The sequence below is a fragment of the Zootermopsis nevadensis genome, unplaced genomic scaffold (assembly GCF_977971745.1).
Source record: "Zootermopsis nevadensis isolate Lab colony 2312 unplaced genomic scaffold, Znev_1.0 Znev_ptg000012l, whole genome shotgun sequence".
Classification (NCBI taxonomy): domain Eukaryota; kingdom Metazoa; phylum Arthropoda; class Insecta; order Blattodea; family Termopsidae; genus Zootermopsis; species Zootermopsis nevadensis.
Window position 1 is genome coordinate 6,536,704 of NW_028259144.1, and position 19,343 is coordinate 6,556,046.

The following is a 19,343-nucleotide window of genomic DNA, read 5'->3' on the forward strand; positions in this document are numbered from 1 at the left end:
TGTTCCTATATACATTACATTTTTCATTGTATAACTTCAGGTTTTGGGGATGAGCGTCAAATGTTGAAAATAATCCTGTTGGCAAACACTGAATTTGCCATCTGCAGGGTGAATTTATAATGGGAAATCATTTTGGCGACCGTATAATAGGGCACAAAGTAGGTGGATTGCCCAGTATTTTTCATTGCTGCTACAACACAAAACCATTAAAATTGAAGATAAAATATCTAACATCTCAATATGCTTGAGTATATTTTCAGGGAGCCATTTAAAGAAAACAGATTACACTTTATATGAAGGCAAATATGGTAATTTAATAAATAACTCAGTTCATATTTTCAAAGAAAGAGTTTTATTCTCTTATTCGAATGTGAACAAGGCATTCAATGTCTTGCACAGCTTACTTACTTACTAAGTCTGTACAGGGATGTACAATGTTAAAAGGGTTTTGGGTAGAGTCGTTTCTATAAATTATAATGCCTCTCAAAACTGTCAAAGAAAACATAATCAAGACAGCAGGTATTAACAATTAAAAATCTGAGCTCATTACCTCACGTTTAATCACAACAATTAAAACTCTACATCAGAAAGAAGAATAAAAGACTAGGAGAACATTACTTTTGTTACTTACTAAGTTTTTGATATGAGTTGTCGAGATTTCTTTATTTTCTTTAAAATTAATTGATATTATATTATTTCACTGGTAAGTATTCTTATCAGAACCTTGTAGTACGAGACCCTTATTCGTATTTGTAGTAGGAGACGATCGATGACTGGCGATGCAACTGCCGTAGTTACCAAAGCCTCTTGTAGGACTCTCAACAACAGACTGACCCACGTTATTTGAAGCAATCGCTCTGCCTTCTTTCCTACTGCAGTTCTCCTTGGGGTTTGCGGATGAGAGTGAACTAGAGCTGACCCCGGAGTCACTAGACTTTTCGCTAAGACAGCAACCACTTCGTCCAACGCCCATCACATTGCCACTCTCACAACCGAGTCCTAGATCACTGCTGCCACCTACCACATATTTCACCACGGTCAATTTGGCGTTTGTCTCGCAAGGATCCTCTGAAATTATCACTGTCCCACTATCAGCTCCAGCACTAGGAGACGGCGATGATGCAACTTGGGGCAAAACGTCTGTCGCGGAGGCGTTCGTTGCGACGGCACTGAATGTATTGGACGGCGAACGTTTCTTACCAGGAGAATCGAGGACTTGTTGCTTACTGTTGCATCTCAGACTTCCAACAGGGGATGAAGTCAACGGACTTCCTGCCTTGCGACACGACTCCACAGTCACAAGCTTGCCTCGCGCTACTACGTACGAATCCGTTTTGAACTCGGCACCAAAACTGCCAGTGCAAGTCCTTATTGGGGAAGAAGAGGAAATGGAAGTAGAAACTGAGGAAGCGCTAATTAAACTTCTCCCACCACCCTTGATACCTGTAAAATCACCTGAAGGTAAATGAGTGATGGAAGACGCTGACGTACCGGAAGAAGTGACAGGTATATTGGGAAGGAAGCTCTGTTGTTGAGGAAGAGGGGATTTGAGAACCATACCTTGTTTACTTGAGTCCACATCAGACAATACGCCCTGCAGCTTGCTGCTGCCCCCTCTGTACTGCAACTCGCTACCCTCCGCAGTTCCCACCCCTACACCACCACCATTTCCACTTGAACACTGATGAAGCAGAGGATGTTGCAGTGGTGTGATTAAACCAGAATCTAAATTATTAGGAATTTCTCTGTTACTACGCGTCCTCAAGGTGCAACCTCCTTGTGGCCTCAGCAAACTCACACATCCTTCTTTCACCTGATCCCTACCGTCTTTACCGCACTTGGAAGAAGAGCTCCGACAGGACTTGTGGTGATGGTGGTGCTGGAGGGTGGAGCCCGTAGGAACAGGCTTCTTGTGATGATGGTGGTGGTGATGTGAATGTAGACGCTCCTTCGTGTCAGCGGTGGCTGAATCGTAGCAACCGGAGTCACGAGGGAACTGGAGCCGTTGAAAGGAAGACTTGGAAACATCCAGTGGATGCTGTTTCTGCTGCAAGGCTGAACACTCGGAGTGTTGGCTAACAGATCCAGCATCCTCATCTGCACTGCTAGATGCTGGTCCATCACCATCCGTGTCCTCTGGACTGTCTGGTGCTGTAAAGTCCACAACAGTAACAATGTAGTAGTAGAGGAAAACAACGAAATCTCATGCCTCAGGAGTGGTGACAGAGGATTTTGTTGCATTGGTGAAACACAGACTTAAAGTGTAGTAACAGGAGAAAAACTTGTTCCAGTGCCATCTTCGACCCACCACAATGTCTACACAAAACATCATGGAACTGAACACAGGATTCTCTGATAAGATGTCAACATTTAACTAGTGGAACAATGGTACAGTCTTATTCTCTTAAAATTTACAGAGAAGTTAAGAAGCTAAGAACTTTAAAACTTGTTAGAAATAAGTTTCAATTCATTTCACTCCCAACTGAATTTCAACAGGTCTTTTCTACCAACTGAAATAAACATGGGCAAGAGGTGAAAAGGGTGAGGTATGTACTAGTGGCATCCATTCCACGCTTCAACCAAATACTTTATACACAAAATCTGTGAAGCTGATTGACTCATAAGGGCACACGACAGCAGATGTGCAAAACCCCGGACAGTACTCCCTCTTACCTAAACATTTACATTATTGACAATTTACAGGAATGCATAAAACAAAATAATATAAAACGACCATCACAGAAAACTTTGGCCATTCAAAGCTGTCATTTCTTAAAAAAGTTTTCATAATGCTATTTGCAATCTCAGAGTTACGTACAGTCATAATCATGTAGCAGCTGAACAGCTGTAAGTATCTTGGCTCTATGTTCAGGATTGCTGATACCCAAGTAATCCAAATCCTCTCCTTCCAGATCCTCAAACAGCTCCAAGTCTTCATATCCATTGAGGACAAACACAGAGATGTGCTCCTGAAAGACATTTTTATATTACTAGAAAAATGTCACTGACCATCAATTAATTAAATGTTTAATACAAAACAAATGTCTCAATAAACAATAAGCAGACTGAAACATAGCTTGGAAAAAATTTGTAATCATTAATGGGAACATTTCGCATTATGTTTTTAACTTCACATTACTTTTGTTTAATACATGAAAATTAAATACTCATTCGAATTATATTTTTCTTGTTTATGTGCACACGACATACACATAAATATACACAAGTAAATGTTTTTACGCATAATCCGAAAACTTCGATATGCCACGTCACATATTATTGTTTAAAAAACTGCTACTGGGGCGCGTTTTGTAACCTCAGTAGCATACAACTGGAAACTGCAGATGTACAGACATGTAAACAAAAACAAATGAAAATTTACCGACCTCCAAGTTCATCCTCTGAAGCAATTCCTCCACAGAATGGGGCCTGCCTCTAGCACCAGAACCGCAGTGTCTCCCGCTATACTTCCCGCCCGAACGCTGGCGTACTCCGGTCACTCGTTGGCACATCTTATCACTCAGCAGTTCAACATTGATGAATTTAAAGTTTCCAATTCGGTTGTGCAGAACTCCTCTCCACAGCCCACTTGCATTCTTTGACACCACATCAATTATATCTCCTTTCTGAAACCATAACAAAACTTCATCATTTTCATTCCTATTCTATAAACACAAAGGAATATTCTAAATTATGCATAAATTTCAAAATTCACTCATTCGTTCTTGTGACAATTTTGAAGTCACTTATTTATGATTTATTTAATGATACCAGTAGCTCGAAGTATACGACAGCAAAGTTGATGATACATAACTGGCAACATTCCTTTCATGTATGTTCGTAAATCACATTTCACTGGTAGCCATAGCAAACCGGAAATGAATCACTGAATGCTTCATCTGGCATCTGCTGCCATCTGGCGAAAACACCATATATCCTTTACTTTGAAGCACTCTTTTTTAATATTTTAAAATTTCTGAAATCGGGGTGCACCTTACATTTGATGGCATCTAAGAATCGATATAGTGTCTTTTTTACTGGAAACCTGTTACTAAATCAAGGATGCATCTTACATCTAAAGCAGCCCATCCACGTACGAGTCTGGCTTGCGAGTCCGGCTTGGCTCGGGTTCCATCGGGCCAGACTCGTCTGTGGGTGGGGTGTCACGAGCCGAGTCTGCTATGCATGTGTGGTGAAATATATCCGAGCCCGGCTCATGAATCAAGCTCGCTGAGCCAGACTCGCAAGTCAGACTCGTACATGGATCACTCGCTTAATGATATCTTAAAATAGAGGACATTCAGTAATTCAGGCTCCTTTAAACATAAAAACTATGCGGATATACAGTTGGGTGTTCAAATCCCAAGCTCGTGTATATTAAAGGTTAATATTCCATACACATAAGCAAACATAACTTAGTTTTTAAAGTGGCTGACTATGAGAGGAATGACTGGGGTCTAATTCTTGGCAAGAGTCAGACTTCTCTCTTTGCTACATCAAACCTGGCATTGCGATTTGTCTGTCCTCCCACCCAAATGAGTATCGAGGGAGTCCCATATACTCCCATGACGTGGAACTATTCACAAGACACGACATACCAACTTCTTCCTTTCATTTCATTACAAACACACATCATCAGAACATACTGCAACAATGAAACAATATCTTCGATAAATCCACGTTAAAGCTCTACGCAACATCACACAGAACACGAGACGTGCGCATTCACTTAAATACGAGAAACTTTCATTGCTTTAATTTTTTATGCTGATGTACTTACTGCAAAGAATTTTTTCTCACCTTGAATTTAAGAGCATCCTTATCATATGGACTTGGCGTGTAGTCAACAATGGCCCGGGCTTTTCCAATAATTGGACCTACAATTGTAGTGGGAACAGGAACGGTAACAGGACTTGAGTCGCGGTCTTCTGCAGATAAGGAACTGTGGTTACTTCCAGCTGTAGGAACAAGAGCCTGAGTGCCTTAAAACAAAAAGGAAACATTAAATTGATACATGTTCTTGGAAATTTTCCATCGTCTACTGGTTAAAATTAAACATCTTCCGGAAGACAGCTCTACTTCTGTCACCAGGTAAAAGCATAAAACCTCATCTGTTGGGTCCACTGGATCCAGGAATTTAGATTAGCTTCATCTGACGGCCCTGATGATGAAAGCATAAACAGCTTAAAATAACTGAGTAAAGAGATTACAATAATAGGGATGTAAATGGTAGAAAAGTTGGCTGTTAGTCTTCGCCTACCATCCGTACTCTATGCATCACAATACGGAACATATGAATTCACTCTTTCAAGGTCAAATACAGCCAGTGTCTGCAAAACAGTGACGTAACACAGCAAACTTACCGACGGAGGAATCCACAGTCTGAATAACTCTGTCACAGACGAATTTGCCTTACAAAACCTAATGAAAACAGTATGGATACTCACTAGACCCAGAGCCACTAGGCAAACTCTCAACAGAGCTAGCCGAAGGCAATACTTCGCCTCTTCGTTCACTGCCGTCTGCCAGAGATGGAGCCGGTGCGGGTGGAGTAGGATTTGGTCCGGATGCACGCAACTGACATATCTTCTTCTGGACATCTTGCCTCAACCCACGCATACGACCCACTAGTGACACACCGGTTCTACAACCACCAGACTCGCCAGCCTGCAAGATCAACAACTCTTCAAAATAAAAGTGGTTTAACCACTACATCTGTAAGGTTTTTTGTCTGCCAGACTTCAGACAGCAAGATATCATACATATTTTGCAATTCCAATAAACAAAATCAAATTTGGTCCAAACATATCATCTTATTCACCTGTCCCCAAGTTCATGATTCCAAACGTAAAACTATCACTGACTTTCGTACTGGCAAGAATCCCATTTTATACATCACTATGGCTACATTAAAGGTAAAATTCCCTTGACGCTTATTAAGTTCAGCGTCGTGAAGAGACACTGGGGAAGGGAGGTATAGCTCCATTCAATCTTAATCTCAGCATCAGATGAGGTGAATGAATGGTCATCGTCATCTCTCATCTGCTTTACACCTGGGATACAATTTCCTTTTAGAATGTCTCTCACTCTTCGAGACTTACGCCGTGTGTTGTGTTGGGCTGTTTAATTGATTCAAAATCCTCCTGATCTTCATAGTCGGAACTCTGACTCGGTGACAGACCTTCCTCACTTGCACTACTCCGGCTCTGCAACACAAGAGGAACATGGCGGCTCTGAGCGCAACAGAAACAATTTCCAATATACTGTTATTTGTAACAGTAATGAAGACGTGGAAAGTTAAACTGCTAGAAACAACACAGAAATAGTTAATTTGTATAATTTTTACGTTCTGTAACCTACGTAAACCATTTAGGAATATCTAAAATTCACTGTTACAGAAAAACAGACTATCCCTATTATTATGAAGTCAAGAATTACGTCATCTTTTATCAGAACCTTGCAAATATTTACCGTGTATGCTACTAGTTTTCGGAACGGTCGTCCTTTGCCTCCGTGTGCTGACAGATACGCGGGTGATGAGATGCAGTGTCCTTCCAGTTGTTCTGATTTGCTTGTGTCAATTGACATGGTGGACAGACGCGATCCTAGAAGAAAAAGAGACAAAACAATGAATTCCACAGACAGGTTAAGAAGCACATGAACTGAAGTCTCAATTCACTTAGACATGAATTGAAAATTAAGTGGAAATGAGATCTTGATATTCCAATACACATATTAATGTAGCTATGAGGCACACAAAGTGACTATTTCTCCATGTTCATGACTAATTGTGGCCCTTCACAGAATTTTTTATATTTGTGTCACATTTAAAATTCAAATTATTTTATTTATATTTTTATTTGTTAATTGCACAAAGCGCTTGAAATTATCACATAATGGAGGATGGGTCCACATGTCTCTGGAATGATACGGATTTTAATGAAATTTGGTATTGACAATGTGAATATGGTCTGTTTGTAAGGGATTACCTGATAATTCTCCTGGGAACACTGTGGAAATCCAAAGAAACCCACAAAATAATGTCTGATTTACCAGTTATGATCTTAACATCATTCTTTCCAAACAAAGGACATGTTACCATGAGCTAACGTGCTCGGTATCACTTTTCACGCTAAAATCTAGCTAATTTTCACTTGACTGGACTTCAGAGACCAAGAAGAAAAACTGCTTTGAGGTCCAGCGTAAAGAAGAGAATTTTTCTAAGAAGACGCTCCAGTTTGAATTTTAAAAAAATTAAATAATTACATAGCGACCATCACAGTATTTGATATGTCTTAGCTCAGTAGTCCTGGGAGACCGACAATTGTGTAAAATCATTTTTAGTACGTGCGACATCAATGTCCAAGACCGTCTGCAGCCTACGTCAAAAATTTCACACAATTTCAGCTAGAGTTTCTTCACTGATGCTGATCATTGCCACTGAAATTTTTTGTTGCAGTTTTTAAGAAGTGTACGGATTATCTTTGTAAACTGTAGCGTATTCTCTCAAACACAGCGAAGTTTGCTATGTAGTTAGGTAACTGTGCAACTGAAACATCTTTTTAGAAAGATTCTGTGCGTTCAACCTTCTACATACACGACGTAGCTCAACTGTCAATTAATCTTATTCTCATTTAAAGATTTTTCTGAATTATGTTTTATTCCAACAGACCTATACTCTGGACATCCGAGCTTGCATAGTCTCCACTTTCCCTGTCACCTTGTGCATCTCTCATGTGTGGTCCGCTTCCGCCACCCAGCGGAATGATGGTTGCAGGGTATGGACCAGACTGGGGCACGAGGAGACCCCTGCGAGCAGAACCTCGAGGTGTAAGAGAGGACCCTCTTGTTATTCCAATTCCGTGGGCGTGGTGAAGCCAGGCTCCCGACCCGTTAATCGAAGGGTCTCGTGGGATGGAGATGTCGCCGGCTGTCCGAAGAGAAATCACTCCCTCACCCCGAGGCTCTGTCCTCAAGTCCAAAGTGAAGCAAACCCTAAGTTAAAACAGAAAGTAAAAAAGTGAGAATTCAGGTTCTCATGGCAACGGGCATGAAGTGGGCTGTCCTCTGGGTTGTTGCACTTTGTAGTCTTGTAGAGAGAGAAAGTACGGATTGTTTTGATTCGTCTAACTAGGCTTAGTGATGTGAAAACAAACACAATCCATAAGTGTATTACAGATACTCCATTTATAATGGATTATTGCATACACTTCGATCCAGAAACTTACTGAATAACATTTTGTATACATCCTTGAATCTCTATAATATTTCTTCATTTACCCTACATTAAGCAGTATGTGCTAGACATAATTATTTTCAATCTCATCTGAGGGTAAACTGAAAATTCTGCCCAACAGATGGTCCCATACCCCAGGCAGAATGGTCAAATACCATACCTGGATGCGTAAGACATAATGCAGATATAATCGCTGTTACGTGTTGGCTAAGATTAAGTATCCTGTGTGTATACATTTGTAAGTTTTAAATAAATGTTAGCATCTACATAACCAAAATAACATTCAAGAACTGACACATAAAACAAACCTGCCATTCTGAATGGAGCTTATTGGAACTGGGTGACCTGCGTTGGTGCCCATCAAGAAGTCTTCGGGATCACTTTCGTACGGGGGTTCATCATACCAATGGGGTCCAATGCCAGAACAGCGGGCATCGTCATCATACATGTACGTGTCATCTGCAGGCAATAAGTACACTGCTATTGGTTAATTTATTATCATTTATCTACTGCATACACAGACTGCATGATGTCCTAAGGTAGTATTTGTTTGGTTTTTAATGTTGGCAAAACATTTTGGATATCCATAGGTCGCTGGTTCATATCTGGCCCGGAGGACCAAAATGTTCCTTGAATGGGTGTATGTCCAAATACAGTGGACTATCGCTTTATTAACTTTAACTTCAAACTTCGTACAGAAATTTCAGCGACCTTTCTTGACGAAAACACAAAGCGGAAGGAAGCTAAGGTTAAACTTTTGCCAACATTAAGAACCGAATAATAAATTGGAAAGAATGTAGAGGTTACTATAATGTATTTTAAGGTACAGTACTATCCCAGGATTTTCCAGAAAGGACTCGAGATAAATCATGGGGAACCATCAGGGGAGTTGACTCTGGGCTGAGATTTGAACCTGGACTTCCATACGCACCTTCCGAAAGGTGGAATGATGCAACAATAAAATAAATAATCTTCCTGTCATAAATGTTACTTTAGTGTAACTTTGATCCTTATTTTTCATCTGAATATATATATCATCAACTTTGACCCATACGATAACGAAAGTAATAATCCTTACAGAGGTACGAAAATAATTGTGTAAATTTGTAGAAATGGAGTTCAGTACTCACCCCCAGACAAAGCTGTCCTTAGTCCTTCTCTTCCAATCTGTAACAACCCTTGTCGAATATCACGCAATATCTAGGAAGAGGTAAAATTTATTTATAATGAATGGCAGTACTACAGAAAGTCATGAAATTCAGAGTTTTTGTAATTGCAACACGATGAACTGAAAGCCCTCATTACTTTTAGCAGAACTACGCAGTAGCCCGTCTACATTAATCACAGGAAGTTACGCGAGAGGTTTTGAACCTTGGCATTTCTGTTCCATATCTTGGCAATAAAAAGATCTAGAGAAATAACCTCAAAAACTATTAAAACATAAAATATTATAGATATATCCAGTTCTCCTAAATTTTCTACATACAGAGTAAGGCATTGTCCTCATTTCCATATGTTAAATGCATCATTAGTTATTTTCAGTATTTTATCTCCTTTACAAATAGAAATTTGCACCACATAAGACGTCTAACTTATACTTCATAGTAATTATTTGCACACACAATATAAAATAGTGAATCACAGTCATTAGTTTTGTCCATGTTAATATTAATTTTACTATTGAACTGTTCATCTGTAGGTGAAATATAATTCATAACCAATAAAAACATTCTTACTCAGTTTTCGAGAATGAATGGCATCCATACCTAACCTCATTCCTGTCAATTAGATATTCTTCTTAAATCAAAGTTGGAACTATACATACCACCTACTTTAAAATTCAATAATTCTGCATTTTGCACACAGATTTTATGTATGGATTTTACATAATAATCAGAATAATAGCAAATTTTTACAAACTGATCTTTGTAATGAAGACCTATCGTGTTTTCTTTGAGAAAGGAACTGAACACTTAAACATTATTTAAATCATCTTCGCTTTCAAAGGGTTAATGAACTTTAGCTCTACCCTTTTCCTTCAAAGTTACAATATCACAATTAAAATGTATTATATTCCACTATTTAAATTTACGCCATTTTTGTATCTTTGTGATTAGACAATTCAGGATGCCTTTCCGATAGGACACACAGACGAAGACGTAAAGTAAACGTAATGACGCATCAAGGAGGTAAAAAAGAGATACAAGTCGAGAATAATTTCGACCAGAGCGAAGATCAAGGGAGGAATTCTGTTGGAAGAAAACGAGCAGAAATATATGTTGAGATTTTTTCTTTTCCTGTATCGTCTCAGTCTTCCGAGAGTATCGAAAATCTAATCGAAAGGAATGACAAATATCACGACATTGCGCTGCCGAAAACCCGTATCTTTTTAGACGATAATGGACGAGGGGAGACGAAATAAGGCAAAATAATACGTTCACGCTTTTTTTGCACTGCAGCGTCTGAGAATGTCAAAGTAGCAGAATTCCTTCCTCAAAGACCTAAAACAAGAATTACTACTAACTTGTGGCTGTTAATTTCCTGCTTCAGTTATGCACATCATTATCCATGGACCACAGACCTTGTTGAGAAGCTAACAGTAGGCCATCTGGTCAATAAATTACCAGTCTTGTCTAAAACCCGACTGTTAATAGCCGTGTTCCCACTGTGCCTAGGTTTTAAAAAAAAGTGCTTCCCTTCATGCTTTCCGACTAAAATGTTGCGTGCATTTCTTGTTTCTCCCATGAATGCTACACATGTCCCCTCTTAAATTTAATCGCCCTAATAATATATGGAGAGGACTACATATTATTCATTTGTATTTTTGTAAAGTATTACCGTTACATGTTTGATTCAGCAACAGACAACAGTTATCGCGTGCATGGGAAAACGTAAATATTTAAAAAGGCTACATGTTTCGACACCTAGAATGTCATCATGGGACCTTACTTCTTTCATTAGATGCAATTTACAAACTTTACGTGTCATTAAACAGAAATATTTTTACACACTTGTAGTACTGATATTAATACTGCGTGAAAGATAAGATTCTAAAATTAATTTAACGAAAGTACAAGTCTGAAATTATATTGTTTATAAAAACATTTCGTGGTGTTGCGTGATGCCTCACTGTCCCGTCAGTGCCAAGTGTAATAATTTATCGTCAATAGTCGCATTCTGTTCAGAAATTTCATTGTGGGAGGTGAATAATATTTACATAATACACTATTATTTTTTATACCATTCAAATACATTAACGCGCAATCGTCATTTGTTTCAATGTTTTCTTGGAATGCGTCACTTCACTTAGCAGCTATGGTCTTTTGATTTTTTTTTAAAAAAACCCTGCCCGTCTTCTAATGAATATTATTAACAAATTTTCCAGATCAGCTAAATAACTACTCCAGACGGCCTTGTTCCACTTAGTTGTGAACTAATCTTTTTCACATTTCCCGTTTGCAACTGACGTGACGGATTTTTTAAACAGGAGCTGCTAACATCAATGAGGTTTAATTTTCATTGTGGGGTGAAGCCCTCTGGTGACGTTCAGCGCCATGGCTGCTGTTTGTGGCCTCGGGGTGGAGGAATATGGTGGCATTCCCAAAGGAGCTATAAAAACCACTGGTGAGGTGACACTAAAACTTTTATTGTGAGACCCTAAGCGAAGAATGTTGCTATCTCCCTCTGTCTCCCTACACAATGTCCCCTCACGGTGAATCCCCCGAAAGCTGCAGAGTCACGAATACACGCTGAAGGTTGCATTTCACTCCACTGAAGTATCTTCTCGCGGAGAAAGTTAACCTGCTCTGCGATGGTGGTAATATATTTTATTTCCTGGTAAGATCTGCATACCAAGTACAAATTCTATCTACGTCAAATTATCTGACATAACCTCAAATTTAGCACGCACTGTTTACTTATATACAATATTCAAACACAATTTTTGAGCCTGTGTCTTACACATACCAAATTTCGCATGTGATTAGTTTGTTTTAAAATCAAAGCAAAAGGTGAATATCCATCATCACGGCGATTATGTAGTCATCAAGTACCAGATTACACGACAATGAAATCCAGAAGACAGAAGAGACCTGAACTTTTCACGTTTTAGTACTGGTATTTGAAAGTAAAAGATATAAAAGTCGCAAATAATGTATTTAGAAAATCTGATTATACGTTTAAATTCTTGAAACTAGGTATTTTTCAGTGCCTTGTGATAAGCAAGTAGCTACTAAACAGGGACCTTTAAAATAGCAATTTTAATTTCTAATTATTTTCTGAACACGTAAACAGCAGGTAGGAGTTTCTGCAGTATAACATAAAGTCTTTACTTTTTCTTCCATCAAGCATTTTCTGAACTTATAAGGTCATCCATAAATGATGTAACACTTGGAGTGATAAGAAACTCTTGGAAGGGGCGGAAGGGGTATTGAGGGGAGGAGAGACGCGTCACTCTGTCACGAACTTTCATTAATAGTACGCTTTCGTCTAAAATGACGTCACGTTGGCAAAACCGGATCAGGACCAGGATTTTATTATACCTCTCCCTCGTCTAATCTGGTAACTTTTACTTTTCTCGGTCTTCTATATCTGAATTGTGTTTTCATGTGGAGATTTTCCGAGCAAACTTGTTACAACGTTTTTTGATCTATAAGCGTACGTCTAAGGCTGATTTTTTCTTTTATTTTGACAATTCAACTGTTACCGCAACATGTTATTACATTTATCTGAATATAAAGCATGAATATCTTCCCACAAATAAATCAAACAAAAAAATTGCATCATAATCACGCAACTCAATACTGTCTGGTACTTTAATCGTAAATGTTTAACACCATTCCGAATCATGAAAGAACTTTACAAGCCCTGACGACGAATTGGGAGAATGGACCTACAGCTCCACGTATTCTTAACCTCGACAAAAGAAGGAGATGATTGGTCAATCATTTAGTCCCACGCTTCAACAGCTTTACAGCCACATAGAAGACAGCAAGTCCCATTTGCCACATTCAGCTTCCAGTAATGCTGACCACTGAAAACCATTTACAAACACACATGCGTTGAGATGGTTATTATCGTTTCGGTGGCATTTACTGCTTCCGTCTTCAGGGCATAAACTGTACTTCTACATGGTTTCTACTGAACCAATACGAACCAAAATAAAATTTCAGTAGTGTCGAATATGATACACAGAAGTTACTTTATACAAAAGATTCTTCAATACGCAGAAGGAAATTTCCCTACTGTAAGGTTGGTGTTCTGGAGAAGAAGACAAGGTATTCTGACTTCCCTAATAAACTCATTACTTGGTAGACAGTGTGATCACACGAACAATAAAAAGTAATTTATCCTTCATGGTGTTCGTTTCAAATACAAAAGTATGCAGTTACGCAGGGGTCTTGGAGGTCTGGTAGTAAAAGAACCTTACTCATAGGCTCAGCACTGCGTGGTTTATGATTATTTGCGTACGGGGAATTAAATGGGAGAAGATCCAGGAGAGAAGAACAGAGGGATGAAGAAAGATATGGTGTGAGAGGTCAACATCTTTGGGGTACGACTGACCCCACGCCCCATAAAACAGTTTATATGGTCTGTGTCTGGGGATGCCGGAGCGCTGAGGGATCAGAAAAAAAGAAGAGATAATCAAAACTACGATAGAAATAAACGGACATGGGGGCACAGAAACCTCAGAAAATTACTTCCTTATGTTAAACAGAAAGCAAATACCAAGCTGTATATTAAATTTCTTGCTACGTACAGACTTAGTGAACGCTAACATCACAAGGAGGGTGTCAGCTTTTAAGAATCTTATCTCACGTGGCCTAGAACTCCACAAAATTTAGGAGTCAACTTCTTTTGTCATGGGTTTTTAACCAGGGCTAATTAAAATTAAAGCTGTCCCACTGTACGTCATGTTCGCGCTTGGGGGGAGAGGTGGTATAGCTCCTACTCATTCTTAACCTCGACAGTATGTGGTGGTGAGTGGTCAGCGTCACGTCCTGGTAATAAGTAAATCAAAAATGCCACTAGAAATCTACTCAGTTCGATACAAGAACAGCTTTACCGTATAACATGCTATTTATTATTTAAATAATACTAGCGAATTCAGTCCGTACCTCAAAGAAAACACATTTCCATGACAACGTTCAACTGGTTAAAGCTGTTTAACGAAACAATCCCTGTTTGAAGTGAGAAGCACACGGAACCCATCAAAATGACGAGTTCCTATGTTAAAAGCAGGTTGGAAATATAGCTACTACTGGGCTTTAGAGGGCTAATGATTAGTTAGCACACTGCATTACCTACCTCTTCGTGTTCCTTGTGAAATCTCTCTCGTTTCTTTAGCACTTCCTGGACTTTAAGCTGAAACAAACAAACAAACAAAGCAATGATAGGTTAACATCATTTCAGCCCCCTTTAATTAGATTGCAGAAGATTACTACGGGCTGAGAGATCCATCACATGGCACGACCTATAAATTTTAGCTCTGGAAAGCAAACGCCCAGCTTTGCCAAACGTTACAAAGTTTCGCAGCAGCTGTACAGTACTGAGAATACAATCTAAAACAGCTCAAATCTTGTCTACATGTCAAAACACCCTGAAAAGATAACAAAAAATTAATTCCCTCAATAAACACAGCGATCTCTCTCAGTTCTCTGGTGGAGGAAGGTACGTAATGTTTATGTTTTTAAGCTGGTATTATGGATACTTAGTATAATGAGTACAGACATTACTCATGTCTTAGTTTGTTAAAACATAGGAGTCATTAATGCACTGTATAATAAGGTTATAGCCACGGTGGTCTAGCGGTTAGAACGCTGGCCTTGTAATCCTGGGGTCTCGGGTTCGATTCCCGGCGGTGCCCGAATTTATAACTTGTGTTGGGCAAGGCCGTGGTCTAGGCAACACGGAGTTTTCCTCCGGGGGCTTCCCCGGTTTCTCCGTGGCATCCCAACAATTACTCCATTCACACACAGAAGAAGGCAATGGCAAACCGCTTCTGGATCATCTGCCAAGAACGTATATGAACAGGTCCCAGTCCGAGAAAAGGATGGAAGGATCCTGTTCATATGGACCTGTCGTCAGACAGAACACTAAATAAATAAATAAATAATAAGGTTGCTCTTGGCTTTGGTTGTGTAACTGATTTTAAGGCTAGGTTTACGTTACGTAAAGGGTTTTCTGTTATCCTGAAATGGGAAAGTCGAGGCAAAATTCCCTTACTTGTGTTTGTACGGTCTAACTTGTATTATGGATAAAACACACACTTGTTATTTTTGGCATTCAGTTGTTCTGGTAATGTTACACCAAGAACCCCTTGAACAGGGGTTGCTAAGAGACGCATTGACGCCATGAATTTGTACCTTTATCAAGTCTGAAAAGGGTAAAAACATCTGTAACGGTAGAGAAAAAAGTCCTGGCTGAAAACATCAGTCTCAGGTTTCAGTTCTGCTTTACGTGAACGTTCTGTTTGTAATTTATGACTTCGTTTTATTGATAAATAATATTTTATTATATTCACGTGGTTCACTTATTGAGGTAAAATGCGTTTTGAATAAATAGTACAATTCTTATTTCCTAAAATTATGACATCATCCACACGCAAAGTTAGAATAACAGCTGTCATGGAGATCCTACGTACAAATCGCAAAAAACTACACATGCAGTATCAGATTTCAAACAAACGCAAATCCCAAGCAGAAAATCGAGTGTGTTCTTCGTTCAATCAGATTGAGTTACCATGGGGAGCCAACAGAATACTTGGAAAATAGGCGTACTTTCACCAAAGATACGGCAATCGAAAGTCAAAATAGATTTCGTCTTTCATTAGACAGATTAACAGTTTCTACGAAGACGCGGCTAGAAATTAAAGTCGTTTAACAAAAACAAATGGAAATCCCTTACGTAAAACCGAGTGTCCCCTTCAAGCAACTGGTTTTATTACACATCTGCAACACAGATTCAGACAAACAAAGAAGAATCTACTCAACTAAACAACTGCAAGACAAAATAAGACTGTTCATCTTTCATCAGTATAGAAAAAATAAGAATAAACAGATAACAAAGCAATTAAATATAAAACACGCGATGCAAAATATAAGTTTCCTGTTCAGTCACCCAGAATAACACGGCATCCATAAATATGAGATACAGTTTTATGTAAAATTATTACGATATTACATCTACGGTTTACGAATGTACCGAAGTATCACAGATACGTCACGTATCCCGTGCTTACGTTGGTCTGGGCCAATTTGACCATTGAGTGGAAAAAAAAGGATGTGTAGATGAAATCGCTACCCGCTGGAATGTTCAGGACGACATAAAACAGGATTAATAACGGAATTTTCCCTCTTCTATCACAGAACAGCGTCCCTTTTCAGTGTATTGAATACAAGCCCTTACTAGTCTCGACAACATCCGAGAACAACGGCTTTTGTCAAGGGACTGCTAGAAAGGGAAGCATGGAGCTGGTGGAAAAGAGAATAGTAAATCGACAACGCTATCAAATGCGAGCCAATAAGCTGAATATTTATGCGCATGCGCAGTAAACCATAGATTTTCACTCGTATAACAGCACATCATTTGATCATTTCTCAACTACAGCTACTAAAAAAGTGAATCTTTCATTGTATTACCCCAGACACTACCTGACACTGACCACTGAAATCAGACACAGTCGTAAGTCAAAAGACTGTGCAGGAACACGCTGTTATGTTATGACGTACTAAGACGACATTCCGGGACCCACAAAAAGTTCAGGGCAGGTCTGGATACGGTAATGACAGTTTTGCGAAAGCGTTGTGGTGATTCCCCCATAATTACATTTCATAAATGAAACAGTTAACAGAGTATCAGAGTTATTTTCAAGATGCTGAAATTCCCTGATCTGGTCAAGACGTTACCCATGCTGTACGGTAACACGAGGGACACTAACGCGTCTATAATTCCGCCAAAAGGCCCTGTCCTGAAACATTTCAATTCAGTCCACACTTTATCATTCAGCGAAGAAGTAAATATGGAACCCTTTCTCACCCTGTGGATGGTTTCTTCGAAGTTGTTACCCGTACCGCCATTCATTTGCATAAATCGAATATGGTCGTAGTCCCTCGGATCGACTACAGATGGCAGCATGCTCTCCGCCATACTATCTGGCGTTCCAACCTGCAACATAAAATTACCCAGACGAAAACCTTAATAACATGCAATTCGTGGTCGGTCAGCTCACAGAAAGTAAGAATAAATGACACAGTGTTCTGTTGCATTAAAGCGTCATGAAATTTACATGTATTATCAAGTCGCCCAGAAACAGGTGTCAAACAGGTGGCGCCGAAGTGCTGAATGAGAACTCAATTTACACTAACTCCTGACAAAAGCTTTTTGTCATCGATGCCACGTAGAAACGACCTAATATATCGATACATTTCGGTTGGGGCACATTAATCGATATGACTACCAGCATGTCTCCATGACTGCATAAGCTTAGTAAAATGTGTCTAAAATGGAAACATCTTTCCTCTGGTCCCTGAAACATAAAGCAAAAACCGATTTAAACAGTTTACAGACCTGTACACAGCATATTTCTAGAAAGCTATCTCATGTTTAAGAAATGTATTTTCGTCAAAAAGTATAAATTTATTACCAGTATTTGAGGAAAATACATAGCTTTAATGCGTACACGTTAAATAACGGCAAGAAATATCACTGAATATATTTCTTTCTGTTCCGTCTTACATTTATCTTCGTCAGACGCAGAAGTCTTACAGTGCAAAGTAACATTTTAAATGTAAAGTAAAGAAACTTCTTTAACCTAATTATAAAATGTAACAATAATATATCACACAGCTTTTCCTCCACTGACTAGACTATGCATATATCATGAAGAAACTTGAACGAACTTCGCCAGTTAGCTTGTTTAGTAGCGCCGCGCTTCGGGATATTGTAGAACTATCAATTAGAAGTTATTATAACACTGCTGACACCTGTATCGTCTTCCAATAAACCGAGGTATTTCTGCAGTTTATAAGCAACAAATTGTGTGAGACCACTTTCGACGCTACAAAGCGCTAATGGTTCAACACGAAATTAAAAATGGCATGCCATTCGATACTTTCGCTTTAAATAAAACAGGTTATTATGCGTTATTAGCACGAAATACTGAACACATAATGGAGAGCCATATCTGTTTATCCATCCATTGTCATGTTCAGCCATTTTACCGGATTTACAGTGGAATCAAAACCAACTTTCAGTTCTTCATTTTTTCAAGCTGAAGAAAGCAAATGAGAGTGCTCAGTCTTTTGTTTCATATTTTTGGATGGTGTTAGAACACTGTCGTGCGAATGTTTGACAGAGACGACCGTCAGCGGAAGTGACTAAAAAGTTCAAGGTCACACATTTCGCTCTCCAAAAACCTGCACGACTTTTGGTCCCTTAAGGACGGAGACTGATACGCAGGTTCACCAACTACAAACGCTAAAGTTTTAATTGCATTTCTACTGTTTCTTACTGCAGTACCACTAAAATAAGCAACCATAAATTCTTTTTTTTGTAGTTCATGAAAATATAACTTGTTTTAGAGATGAGAAAGAACTTTTTCCATTACGTTCCAGTCTTTTCAGCAAAAATTCCAAAAAAACAAACAAACACAGATTTTGGTTTAAAAGTGCATTCAAATATTTATCTTTAATCTTCAGGATGCGTGACTTTTGGAACGTATTGTACTTTTATACAAATCAAAGGAATCTGAAGTTTCCACGGCGGTGAGTCCGAAGATGGCTGTCTTCTGGGTTGTAGCACCCTGATGATGGCGGCGGCAAGGACCTCTGAAACGTTGGTAAACTTCTACCAGACTACATGGCGCTACAACCCAGAAAACAGCAATCTTCGAAAACAAAAGTGGGATGTAACACGATGATATTCGGAAGTTGAGACATTTCCAAAACAAGCTATTTCTAACCTTCCAATTATGGTGGATGCACTAACAGACGCCAGTATACTGCGTATAGGCTAGAAGGTTTAATAATACTCGAACTATTAAGGTAATGGGTTTGTTATCAGCGTTCAAACGTCTGTCAGTAAGCAATTAACAAAGTTAACTCAGCAT

At 39.1% G+C, this 19,343-nt stretch overlaps 1 protein-coding gene across 2 annotated transcripts in view; it reads right to left on the minus strand.

The window, feature by feature from the left end:
- Positions 1 to 333: 333 nt before the first annotated feature.
- Positions 334 to 19,343, minus strand: part of LOC110826786 (uncharacterized) — a 230,284-nt gene continuing 211,274 nt past the window's right edge. Inside the window, exons 6-17 of one of the 2 annotated variants that reach the window (XM_087347784.1) lie at positions 17,273 to 17,401; positions 14,543 to 14,599; positions 9,367 to 9,436; positions 8,545 to 8,695; positions 7,721 to 7,995; positions 6,472 to 6,605; positions 6,102 to 6,206; positions 5,448 to 5,667; positions 4,801 to 4,982; positions 3,387 to 3,626; positions 2,819 to 2,969; positions 334 to 2,151 (exon numbers count right to left, since the gene is read on the minus strand). In XM_087347784.1, the coding sequence (XP_087203910.1) occupies positions 698 to 2,151; positions 2,819 to 2,969; positions 3,387 to 3,626; positions 4,801 to 4,982; positions 5,448 to 5,667; positions 6,102 to 6,206; positions 6,472 to 6,605; positions 7,721 to 7,995; positions 8,545 to 8,695; positions 9,367 to 9,436; positions 14,543 to 14,599; positions 17,273 to 17,401 (3,168 nt within the window). In that variant the 3' untranslated portion in view covers positions 334 to 697. Of the gene's footprint in view, positions 2,152 to 2,818; positions 2,970 to 3,386; positions 3,627 to 4,800; positions 4,983 to 5,447; positions 5,668 to 6,101; positions 6,207 to 6,471; positions 6,606 to 7,672; positions 7,996 to 8,544; positions 8,696 to 9,366; positions 9,437 to 14,542; positions 14,600 to 17,272; positions 17,402 to 19,343 lie in introns of both variants that reach the window. The other variant, XM_022057773.2, reaches the window with a different exon arrangement.